Genomic DNA, 13,048 nt, shown 5'->3' on the forward strand with positions numbered 1-13,048 from the left:
AGAAGAATTATGGAAAAGCATAAGGATCATTAAACCCATCGTGGTCTATCCAAGAAGAAGGAGAGCTTCACAGATCCCTGATCATATACATCCTGGAACTGTCCCACCCCAGTCTCAGTGCCCACATTTACACGCGCACATGTACGCATATGTGCAAACTCACCCCTGGCTTCCTGGCAAGGGTTGGCCCCCTGGCCCACCTCTGGGAGAACAGGTGTGCAAGTGATGAAGCTGGCAGCGAGAGGGCTAGAGTAGGATAATTAAATAGTTTAAAAATCCCACTAGGGGATTAAAGACACAAAGGGAATTTTAAGGGTGTTTGGGAGACTGTTGTAAGCTAATGACTATTCAAGAAAAGAATCCAGTAACCTAGCAACAATCTACACCACCTTGAAGGAAGACCAGGTGCATCCAAGTGCCAAACACACCCAAGCCACAAACCCTGATAGTTAAAACACAAGACAGTAGATATGGGGTCTGAATCTTGTTACATGAAGTCAGGAAGTTAAATAAAAGTCCTTGAAGAGTAGCATTTCTGCATGTAGCCAAGACAGAAATATAAGTGAAAGGGGAAAAAAATAGGTGAAAAGCGACATTATACTGAAACCTGAGATGAATTACCATATTTTAGTATATGTTACCACCCTTCTGCTAACATACACATGATTTAAATAGCACCATGACAGTCCCGGTTAAACCATATAGGGTCAAAGGAGGAACTAATGATGGAAGCCTTGACATTTGCCCAAGAATGAGGAAGAAGATGGTCTTCTCCCCCTCCCCACTTTTCTTTTGTTTATAAAAATCAAGTCCTCTCAGTCCTCGGGGCATAGCCTTCTCACCTGTCTGCTTGTGTCTCTCACAAGCATCCTATGCTAATAAACTCACTCTTTGCCTGCCGCTTTGCCTCACACTGAATTCCTTCTGCGATGAGACAAAAGAACCTGAGCTTCAGTAAGTCCTGACCCCTGGTGAGTGGTTTCAATGAAAAGACAGTGGGTTGGAGGCCTCTCCTAGTCAGGAATCGTGGGTTCGAGTCCCACCTGAGAAGGAGTGCAGTTGCAGCAGCATAGGAAGACACAAGCCAACGGTTCTATACCATGCCCGGTATACAAAGGAGCGCTTCTGGGCCTCCAAGGGCAGGGAAGTGCCAGTGCCTATAGTGTAATCCGACTGCCTGAGGCCATGTCACAGTTTTCTGGGAACAGAACCAATTAGGCATGACAGAGCTCAAAAGTGACCTCTGGGGCTTAGCAGCTGAAGGCAGCAACCAGCCGCCATCTGGAGCCAGGAGAGCCCTCCTGAAGGCTGGAATGGTCACTCTGGGACTGGCCTCCTGCTTTAAGGCTGTTTACTCAATCTCAGACCCTGAGGCCAAGAGGCTACAGGGTTCAGAGGTTAAGAGCATGGCTATGGAGCATACCCCACCCTTGACCTTCACCCACATGCTCAGACCCACACCTGCCCAGTGTGCCTGTCTGAACCAGGAGGCAGGCAGGTCTGCAGGCAGGAGCCTGAAAGAGCCTGGGCCTGAGAAACAGGACTCTTATTCTCAAGACAGCTGTGTGGCCTGGAACAAGTCACTTCACACCTTTCTGGGACTCCAATTCTTCACCTGCAGGACGAAGGGGTGGGACTCAGCAGCCCTGAGCCCCTTCCTGAGCAAAGGTCTGTTCAACCAAATTTCTTACTTTTTTTCTTCTTCTACATAATATACTGAGTTAGTTTTTCAGGTACTGGTAGTTTATCAGCTCTTCAAGTACCTCTGTATCTGTAAGCTACCACCAGCAGGCTACTGCTTACCAGCCACAAAACCCCAGCGGCACACAAAAGTAAACAATTCTAGCTCACGTGGCGCTGCAGAGTGGCTGGTGTAGGCTGGCTCCCCAGGCGTCTGTAGATCTGCTGGGGGCTCTCTCCGGGATGCTTGGCTGGTACCTTAGCTAGGGCAGCACTGCTCCACATGTCTCTCATCCTCCTCCTCTCATCAACCAGCAGGCGAGCCCAGGCATGATCTTCCCAGGGAGAGAGCGAGAGGGCAAGCCCAAACACGCAAGGTCTCTTGAGGGCCAGGCTGGAAATTATACTTCTGCCTTATGCTATTGGCCGAAGCAAGTCACATGACTAATCCCAGATTCAAGAAATAAGGAAATAGGGCTTCCCTGGTGGCGCAGTGGTTGGGAGTCCACCTGTCAATGCAGGGGGCACGGGTTCGAGCCCTGGTCTGGGAGGATCCCACATGCCGCGGAGCAACTAGGCCCGTGAGCCACAACTACTGAGCCTGCGCGTCTGCAGCCTGTGCTCCGCAACGGGAGGGGCCGCGACAGTGAGAGGCCGGCGCACCGCGATGAAGAGTGGCCCCCGCTCGCCGCAACTGGAGAAAGCCCTCGCACAGAAACGAAGACCCAATACAGCCAAAAATAAATAAATAAATAAATTTATAAAAAATTGTCTTCTAAAAAAATGAAGCATGCCAAAAAAAAAAAAAAAGAAATAAGGAAATAAAATACACAAAGTTACATGGTAAAGGGCATGGATAAAGACAGAGGGAAGAATAGAGGCCATTCTTATAGTCGAAGAATAGGAGCATTAATGCAATCGACCACAGCCTCTCTGGGAAAAGAGAAATGCCATCCAAGTCAGGTCAGTGGTCCACCCTGACCCTGAATGAGGTTTTGGTGGGATCAGCCAATTCTTACCAACATATAGGCTCTCCATCCCTCTGATGGCATAGCCTGAGACAGAATGCTTGACTCCAGAATCCGCCATCTTTCTCCGCCCCAAATCCCACAGTCTGGATCTCTTGGAGTGCCGAGTCCAGGGTAAGGAGGGTTACCTCAGGGACTGATGGAGCAGGGAAGCAGAACCTGCTCAGGCTTGGGTCCTTTGAAGCCTCTCGGCACCTGACTTGATTGGAAATGAAGATGATGGACTTGATTTGGAACTGAGGCGGAAGAAGGTCCAGCAAGGGAGGGTGGCCATACCCTCCAGGGGGCGCTCCAAAGCTCACAGAACACCTCTCTGGCTTAGCAGGAACGACCAAAGCCTGACCTCAGCCTCAGAAAACCCAGCTTCCAATCCTGGTTCTGCCACTCACTAGCCAGGGGCCTCAGGTAACCCATTCAGCCTCTCCAGGGCCTGTTTCCGTATACTGGGAAACGCAGACGATACATTCCTCCTAAGCTTGAATGAGGCTGTCTACATGAAATGGGCTTTGCCAAGCACCACTAAGTATCCTCCAAAGGCACGTGACACCCACCTCCCACACCAGCCCCAGGCATCCATGCCCACCCAGCTCTGGGGTGGGAGTAACATGTTCCATCCCCTCCCTGGACACTGCTGTCTTTCTGCTGGCATGGCTTTCAGGCCTACTGTGGCTCCCACTGTTTCAACCCCCCACAAAAGCCCTCAGCATTCACTGGTCCCACTGCAAACATTTGATTGCTGTTTTTTATTTCCCAGCTCTCAGGCCACCCTCCCCACCAGGCTGCGCCCCCTGGCTGTTCCACCCTTGGCTGGTTTAGATTTGCCATCAGTATCTCTTGGCTTGATTCTTCTAGTCTGTCCCAGCAGGTTGGCCTCACACGCCCACATTAAAGGTCAGCTCTTGGACGGTATTATGACTGAGCAGCTGGAGGAAGCCTCAGAAGCTGATTTCCCTTTCTCTAGCTACTAAATCATTCTTTTATCCATGGACTCCCAAGCGAGACCCCGGGCCCTAAAACGGGCTGCTCTCTGTCACCTCAGACAATAGCATCTTTGACAATCTCATCTGGACTCATCTCCCTGAGTGATCCCACCTCCCTGAAGACGACAAACCACCAAATCCATTCTGTCGCTAAGTGACAACGTTCACACTTGGAGGCCTCAGGAAAAGATGGGCTGCGAGGGGCAGAAGGGGGGTCTCCCAAACCACGCTTTTTTTCTTTTTTTTTTTTAACATCTTTATTGGAGTATAATTGCTTCACAATGGGGTGTTAGTTTCTGCTTTACAACAAAGTGAGTCAGCTATACATATACATATGTTCCCATATCTCTTCCCTCTTGCATCTCCCTCCCTCCCACCCTCCCTATCCCACCCCTCTAGGTGGTCACAAAGCACCGAGCTGATCTCCCTGTGCTATGTGGCTGCTTCCCACTACCTATCTATTTTACATTTGGTAGTGTATACATGTCCATGCCACTCTCTCATTCGTCCCAGCTTACCCATCCCCCTCCCCATGTCCTCAAGTCCATTCTCTACGTCTGCGTCTTTATTCCTGTCCTGCCCCTAGGTTCTCCAGAACACTTTTTTTTTTTTTTCAGGTTCCATATATATGTGTTAGCATACGGTATTCGTTTTTCTCTTTCTGACTTACTTCACTCTGTAGGACAGACTCTAGGTCCATCCACCTCACTACAAATAACTCAATTTCGTTTCTTTTTATGGCTGAGTAATATTCCATTGTATATATGTGCCACATCTTCTTTATCCACTCATCTGTCGATGGACACTTAGGTTGCTTCCATGTCCTGGCTATTGTAAATAAAGCTGCAATGAACACTGTGGTACGTGATTCTTTTTGAATTATGGTTTTCTCAGGGTATATGCCCAGTGGTGGGATTGCTGGGTCGTGTGGTAGTTCTATTTTTAGTTTTTAAGGAACCTCCATACTGTTCTCCATAGTGGCTGTATCAATTTACATTCCCACCAACAGTGCAAGAGGGGTCCTTTTTCTCCACACCCTCTCCAGCGTTTATTGTTTGTAGATTTTTGATGATGGCCATTCTGACTGGTGTGAGGTGATATCTCATTGTCATTTTGATTTGCATTTCTCTAATGATTAGCGATGTTGAGCATCCTTTCATGTGCCAAACCGCATTTTTTTCAGCCATACAAGCAGCACCTGCTGCTCACCAACTCCCCGCTGGCCTTCTCAGACCTGCTGGATGAGGCCACGGAGAGGGTGAGAGGAAGGCCTATGACTCAGTCTAGACAGGGGCTAGAGCAGTGAGAGAGAAGGAGACCACTGTCCTGCCAGCCAGGCCAACTGACGGCCTTCATCCAAAGATGGGCACCTGTCATCAGGTGGCCTCTCGATCTCAACTGAGCCTCTTGTGACCAAACTCTGAGAGGTGGGTCCTGTGCTCTCTTTTACCCCAAGATCAACAAATGACATACTTCTGTCCTCCAACTGACAAATATATATTGAACCCCTGCCATGTGACAAGTAGAGGTGGGACTGGGGATAGTGCAACAGTGAATAAAACAGACAGGGTCCCTGCCCTCACAGAATCCACTCCTGGGGATCATAAACAGACAAAAAGACAGATCATAAACAGCTGAAGCAAGCAATAATCAAAATCATTTCAGACTGTGAAAAATTCTGTCCAGGAAATAAATTCAGTGCTGTGATAGAGTCTAGAAGAGCAGGGATGTCTTCGTGATGGGTGGTCAAAAGGTCCTTTGAAGGAGGATCCTTTGATATTTAAGCAGAGACCTGAAGGATAAGGAACAGGAGGAAGAGCAGGCAGAGGGGCTGCACGTGCAAAGCTCTTGGTGTGTCCGAGGAAGCGTAAGAAGCGCCGTGTGACTAGAGCAGAGAGAAGGAAAAGGGAGGCAGGAAGAGCCAGGGAGGCAGGCCAGGCTGACTCACTCAGGATGGAAAGTCACTACATGCTGGTTTTCTTTCAACTCATTGGAGGATTTTAAGCAGGGGGCTGACACAGTTAGTGTTTTGGTTTTTTTTTTAACTGTTTTTTTTTTTTTTTTTGGCTGTGTTGGGTCTTCGTTTCTGTGCGAGGGCTTTCTCTAGTTGTGGCGAGTGGGGGCCACTCTTCATTGCGGTGTGCGGGCCTCTCACTGTCGCGGCCTCTCTTGTTGCGGAGCACAGGCTCCAGACACGCAGGCTCAGTAGTTGTGGCTCACGGGCCCAGTTGCTCCGTGGCATGTGGGATCTTCCCAGACCAGGGCTCGAACCCGTGTCCCCTGCATTGGCAGGTAGATTCTCAACCACTGCGCCACCAGGGAAGCCCACAGTTAGTGTTTTGAAAAGATCTCTCCAGGGGTGTAGGGAAAATGCAGGTAAACTTTGAATCAGAACAGAGGAGGTTTAAGGTAGCCAGAAGAGAAGGCTCTCTGATAAACAGGACCAGCTGGAAAGGGACTTGCTGGAAATTTCTACTTTTTGGAAAAAACTTAAAAATAAGATGGAACCATCTATCTGAAATGATTTAAAATTGTCTTACCTTGGAACAATAGTTCCTACATGAGCTGTATCTCGGCTGAATTTTTCAATTATATAAAACAGAAAATATCTACCTATTCTGCCTCTTTTAATTGAGTAAGATAGTAAATTTTGGAAACATTGTAGGCATTATTATTTAAACAAACTAACAGGTGTGTGTTGAGAAGTTTACTCGGAGCCAAGCTCTGTGGAAAATACAGTTCTTCTTGTGAAGGTGGGCCCCTGTCTTCAAGGAGCTTACACTCTGATTTGGGGAGATACGACAAAATAACATAGAATGTTAAATAACAATCTGGTACTGGACTTTCAATTCAAGACAAACAACAAAAGAAATATCATAAAGTTGTACATGAGAACTCACTAAATGGACTTTAAAGAAAATGTCCAGAACTGTTGGAGGTGGGGAGAAATCACATCTGGCCACACCTGGAGTGGCTGGTCCAGATGTGGGCTTTGGAGCCCCTACAAGGATGGGAAAGGCACTCCGGAGGGGGAATGGGCTGGACCAAAGCACCAACAATGGAAAGTACAGGGTGTATTTGGGAGAATCCTGTACACTCTCCTGTCTAGTCACTGATGGTTGCAAACATATCCCAAACACACGTGTGTTAGCATAGGCAGGGAGAGATCTGGGTTTTGTGATATCTGAAGCTTACAATATTTTTGTGCCCTCTGCAAGAAAAAGGACAAAGGATTAATCTCCAAGATTTACAAGCAGCTCATGCAGCTCAATAACAAAAAAACAAACAACCCAATCCAAAAATGGGCAGAAGACCTAAATAGACATTTCTCCAAAGAAGATATACAGATGGCCAACAGACACATGAAAGAATGCTCAACATCATTAATCATTAGAGAAATGCAAATCAAAACTACAATGAGGTATCATCTCACACCGGTCAGAATGGCCATCATCAAAAAATCTACAAACAATAAATGCTGGAGAGGGTGTGGAGAAAAGGGAACCCTCTTGCACTGTTGGTGGGAATGTAAATTGATACAGCCACTATGGAGAACAGTATGGAGGTTCCTTAAAAAACTAAAAATAGAACTACCATATGACCCAGCAATCCCACTACTGGGCATATACTCTGAGAAAACCATAATTCAAAAAGAGTCATGTACCACAATGTTCATTGCAGCTCTATTTACAATAGCCAGGACATGGAAGCAACCTAAGTGTCCATCATCGGATGAATGGATAAAGAAGATGTGGCACATATATACAATGGCATATTACTCAGCCATAAAAAGAAATGAAATGGAGGTATTTGTAATGAGGTGGATGGAGTTAGAGTCTGTCACACAGAGTGAAGTAAGTCAGAAAGAGAAAAACAAATACAGTATGCTAACACATATATATGGAATCTAAGCAAAAAAAAAAAAAAGGTCATGAAGAACCTAGTGGCAAGACGGGAATAAAGACACAGACCTACTAGAGAACGGACTTGAGGATATGGGGAGGGGGAGGGGTGAGATGTGACAGGGTGAGAGAGTGTCATGGACATACATACACTACCAAATGTAAAATAGATAGCTAGTGGGAAGCAGCCGCATAGCACAGGGAGATCAGCTCGGTGCTTTGTGACCACCTAGAGGGGTGGGATAGGGAGGGTGGGAGGGAGGGAGATGCAAGAGGGAAGAGATATGGGAACATATGTATATGTATAACTGATTCACTTTGTTATAAAGCAGAAACTAACACACCATTGTAAAGCAATTATACTCCAATAAAGATGTTTAAAAAAAAAATTAGGTATGAAAGAGCACATTTATTTCAAATAAGGTAAGAAATAATAGTAAGTTATTATTGGAGCCTTAGAGATTCAAGACCTTTCTCCCAAAATCTCTTTAAGCTTCCATAGAAATTCCCCTCTCCACATAAAATATTCTTCAAACCCCAGTACCTCCCAGAGCCTGGAGCCTCAGCCTCATGTATTCCAGGTAAATCTGTCCCTGAGCACAAGCAAACCAGCCAGCAATTGACTTGGATTCAAGTTCGAGAGAAAAGGCAGCATCAAATCTGTGGAGCAGGCCCTGGAGAAGACCTTCGTGCCCCGCCGGCCAGTGAAACACAGAGGGCGGCCACTGATGTGACCAGGCATATAAACACCTCTAGCTCACGTATGCATTTATGTTGTGAGTATGACCTCACAAGAACCCCACCTGAGCCCCCAGTGGGGCCAGTGGCTCATTTCATTTGCAGGAGCTGTGCCTTTGAGTAACGGCACCAAAGCTGGAGAGTTCAGCTGGCCTGGCGGGTTAAACATATAAATTCCCTGAGCATTTCTAGTTATCAGCGAAATCAGTGCTCGTTCAAGCAAGCCAGGATCCAAGTTCTCCAACCACACATCCAGCTCTGCTGCTCCCAAAGTCTCATGTACAGTCTGTGATCTGGGTTCCAAATCTGTAGGAGGACCCTTTTAGACTCCCCAACCATGGCTGAACCTCTACAGTTTCCACAGATGTGCCCCCTGGTACAGAGCAGAGCTGGGGAGGATGTAAGAGGATTTCCCCCAGTTGGAGACACTTACCACCCTTAGGTCACCATTAAAAGTACAGTGTCAGGCTTCCCTGGGGGCACAGTGGTTGAGAGTCTGCCTGCCAATGCAGGGAACATGGGTTCGAGCCCTGGTCTGGGAAGATCCCACATGCTGCGGAGCAGCTGGGCCCGTGAGCCACAATTACTGAGCCTGCGCGTCTGGAGCCTGTGCTCCGCAACAAGAGAGGCCGTGATAGTAAGAGGCCCGCGCACCACGATGAAGAGTGGCCCCCACTTGCCGCAACTAGAGAAAGCCCTCGCACAGAAACGAAGACCCAACACAGCCAAAAAAAAAAAAAAAAAAGTACAGTGTCATAGACTGTCTGCTCTAGAAAGAACCTCAGAGGTCATTCAGTACAGTGGGGTGTAAATGTTTAGTTACCTTTTCTCTAAAAGGACTTTTATCTAGAAGGCCAAACAAGCAGGGCAAAGGAGTCCCTCCACATCACTCACATTCCTTATTCTTCTAGAGTACACTAAATTGGGCACCAAGTGTCTAATCATGGTAGCCAAGGAGTCCAGTATGAATAACAGCCAGTTACTGAAGCACCCTCTCCTGCATCCCATCCCTTGGGTCACTGGAGCCGGGGTTTCATCTCCACATCTACCGTTGCTCCTTGCACAGAGAAGACCACCCTCCACAGCTCTCTTCTAGGTTCATTCATCAAGACATACTTGACCACAGAGACCCACCCATGGCTATTCTCAAGGCCAAAGCGCTGGCCTCCAAAAGCACACAGCAGCCATCCAACCACCAGTACCATTACCTTGGCTGGTGAGACAGGTCTCCACCCCTCACTGGCCCCTGCCAGCTCTGCTCTCCCAGGAAGGACCTCCCCAAGCCCAGACTCTCTCTCCTCTCCTCTCCTCCCACACAACCCACCTCCAAACAAAACTTAGGTTAAGCTGGGATGAAGTGAGAGAGTAACATGGACTTATATATAATACCAAATGTAAAATAGATAGCTAGTGGGAAGCAGCCACATAGCCCAGGGAGATCAGCTCGGTGCTTTGTGACCACCTAGAGGGGTGGGATAGGGAGGGTGGGAGGGAGGGAGACGCAAGAGGGAGGGGATATGGGGATATATGTATATGTATAGCTGATTCACTTTGTTATACAGCAGAAACTAACACACCAGTGTAAAACAATTATACTCCAATAAAGATGTTAATAAATAAATTAATTAAATTAAAAAAATAAAACAGGTTGGGGAAGAGTGATCCACCTTGTGCACGACATTTTTTGTCCTGAATCTCAAATGCTGCTAACAAACCCCTAGGGCCAGGAGACCATAATTCCAGATGGTGGGAGGAAGAAACCTCACCTCATTCTTTGGCATCTTTCATGAGAGCCAGAACAAAGTATGAATTAATAAATACAGTAGTTAATGCATCGATGGATTATCCCACCACACAAACGACATAAATAAAAGCAGGGCTTTTCTAGCAAAGAGAGTCAGTGTCCTATGCCCCCATTACCCAGCCCTATGATCCCTGAGGGTCAGTGGTTTGAAAACTACTAAGTGTTACATCACCCACCCCCCACTCACACACTTCATTTCACACACGAGGAAATGGGAGTGGCTTGCCCAAGGTCAGCCAGCTAGTCAGACCCTGAGCAAAGCAAGAGGTCCCCTTCAGCACTAACAGGATCTGTCATTTGACAGCAGCCCCCGTACCCCAGCACAAGCCCCTCTCCCCTCAGCAGCTGCTACAGAGAAGGGCCTCCTTTACCCTTTAAATCAGGGGTCCCCAGCCCCAGGTGCCGGTCGGCGGCCTGTTAGGAGCCAGGCCACACAGCAGGTGAGCGGCAGGCGAGTGAGTGAAGCTTCATCTGCCGCTCCCCATCGCTCCCCATCACTTGCAATACCGCTTCACCCATATCCCCCAACCCCCGCCCCCTGCCATCCATGGAAAAATCGTCTTCCACTAAACTAGTCCCTGGTGCCAAAAAGGTTGGGGACTGCTGCTTTAAATGACTGTTTAAGGGATTTTTTTTGGTCTGCTCAGGGTCTGAGCCTTTCAATTCTGAGTCTTCTGAATAATTGGAGGCAATCAGGGGCTGAATGGGACGTGTTTTCTGCCCCAACTCACCTGGAAGAGGTCAGATTGAAGGGTATGCAAGACACTCCAGGGATCGGCCAAGCAGAATCTCTCTTCCATAAGCTGTCAGAAATGCCACCAAGGGCTGGAAGATGTTTACTTAATATGATACATTGCTCCTGGAGGAGGGGAATGAACCTGTATCAAGAGACCAAAGCAACCAAATGTTGACAGGATCTATGGTGTCTGAAAATCACTGGTGGGATGCCTAGAGTTCTTAATACAAATTTCAGAAAGTCTGAAGCCATCTGGTTAACAGGGATGAATTTAAAATGACATAAATATTTTGCTTTTGAGAAAACTGAATCATGAAGACGCTTTCACGTGGTGAAAGAGTATTAGTCAGGACAGTCTACGATATGCCGCAGTAACAAATAAATCCTGAAATTTTAATAAGATTAATTTCAGTCCTAAAGGTTTACCATAACAAAGATTTATTTCTCATTCACAAAAAAATCAGCCACATGTCAGGAGGCCCTTCTCCCTCTTGCAGCTATGTCCTATGGACACATGTTCTTCAACATAAGAGAAGAGAGAGATGAAAAAGTCACATGCATCTTAACTGCCTCCCCGTGGAAATGGCTCCCATCACTTCCATGTGGTGCATTGGAAAGAACCAGGCACATGGCCCCAGCATAATTACAAGGGATGCCAGTGCATGTAGGGAACACATGGATATTTGATGAGCACTAACTATCTCAGCCACATCGAACTCCCAGCTTCTGCCCAAATGTCTGATCTTTTACCCAGGGCCTTGAGCTCCTTACCCCTCAATATCCCATTCATTTCCCTTTGGGCCAGAGCTGTTGTCAAACATGGACTAAAACACATGACCTGACAGGCTTGTGTAAGCTCAGGTTTCACAAAAGCACAAGCCAGAGAGTCATCAAAGGAGAGCGTGACTTCTACTTTCTGAGGTCCCTCATGGTAACAGCACATCCAAAAGGGCTAGAAAATTGTGACTCATGATAGTTTGCTCATGCAACAAATGTTTATGGAGCACTCACTGTGTGCCAAGCATGGTGCTCCCTGCTGAAGATATAGCAGTGACTCAACAGACACGGTTCCTGCTCGCAGAGAACTTAGAGTCTAGTGGAGAACCGATCAGATCACTTCACAAACGTGACGGTAAGCCGAAGTGTGTGCTCTGAAGGAAGAGAACAGGGAGCCATGGTAGGATACAATCTCGCCTGGGAGGGTCAAGGAAGATTTCTCTGACGGAGTGATGTTGAAGCTGAGCTAAGAAGGATGAGGAAGGGGAACTGAGGCAAAAGGTACAAGGTGAAGGAAAAGTGTTCCAAGGGTGAGGGCACAGCACGTGCAAAGGCCCCAAGGAGGGAGGGAACATGGAGTGTCTGAGGAGCTTCAGGGTGGCCAGGGTGGCTGAAGCTCAGAGGGCAGGAGTGCCACTGGGTGTCACAACCCCAGAGGACAGAATTCATGTGGAAAAATGTGGTTTGTTTGTTTGTTTATTTTTTGTGGGTTTTTTTTTGTTTTATTTAGTTTTGGCTGTGTTGGGTCTTCGTTTCTGTGCGATGGCTTTTTCCAGTTGCAGTGAGCGGGGCCCACTCTTCATCGCGGTGCGCGGGCCTCTCACTATCATGGCCTCTCCTGTTGTGGAGCACAGGCTCCAGACGCGCAGGCTCAGTAGTTGTGGCTCATGGGCCTAGTTGCTCCGCGGCATGTGGGATCTTCCCAGACCAGGGCTCGAACCCGTGTCCCCTGCATCGGCAGGTAGACTCTCAACCACTGCGCCACCAGGGAAGCCCCTGTGTTTTATTTTTAAATGAGATTTTTGTTTCAAGACTGCTTCAGTGCGGAGTGGCTAGAGTTTGGCACCGGCTCTTGGGTCTGTGGCTCCTTCCTGGCGTTGGCACTACATGGTTCATGGTCAGTACCCCCTGCTCCTACACAGCCTTCTCACCAGAGTTCAGGGTCCAGCCAAACCCTCAGCAAAACTTCCAAAGAAAACATGCAGGGAAAGATCCAAACTTACTGGGAAAATAAAACTGTGCAGTTATAAAAGACCCCGTTCATATCATCAAATGCCTCAGATGCCTCAAATCCCATAAACATCTCTTCAGGAAAAAAATGGTTAAAAGAAAGAAATTAGGGGTGAGCAGTTTCTCAGCAGAGGCCAGATATAAAGGGGTGCTCCAATGGCCCAGAAGGCAAG

The 13,048-nt window shown here is 47.6% G+C and overlaps 1 protein-coding gene across 1 annotated transcript in view; it reads right to left on the reverse strand.

Annotated features, from left to right (window-relative positions):
• Positions 1-3,897, reverse strand: part of CACNA1E (calcium voltage-gated channel subunit alpha1 E) — a 560,326-nt gene extending 556,429 nt beyond the window's left edge. The window contains exon 1 of the mRNA XM_082473793.1: positions 1,852-3,897. Within this exon, the coding sequence (XP_082329919.1) occupies positions 1,852-1,974 (123 nt within the window). The 5' untranslated portion in view covers positions 1,975-3,897. The remainder of the gene's footprint in view (positions 1-1,851) is intronic.
• Between the last annotated feature and the right edge of the window lie 9,151 nt (positions 3,898-13,048).

This window comes from Balaenoptera physalus (assembly GCF_965194825.1).
Source record: "Balaenoptera physalus genome assembly, chromosome: 1".
NCBI classification, from domain to species: domain Eukaryota; kingdom Metazoa; phylum Chordata; class Mammalia; order Artiodactyla; family Balaenopteridae; genus Balaenoptera; species Balaenoptera physalus.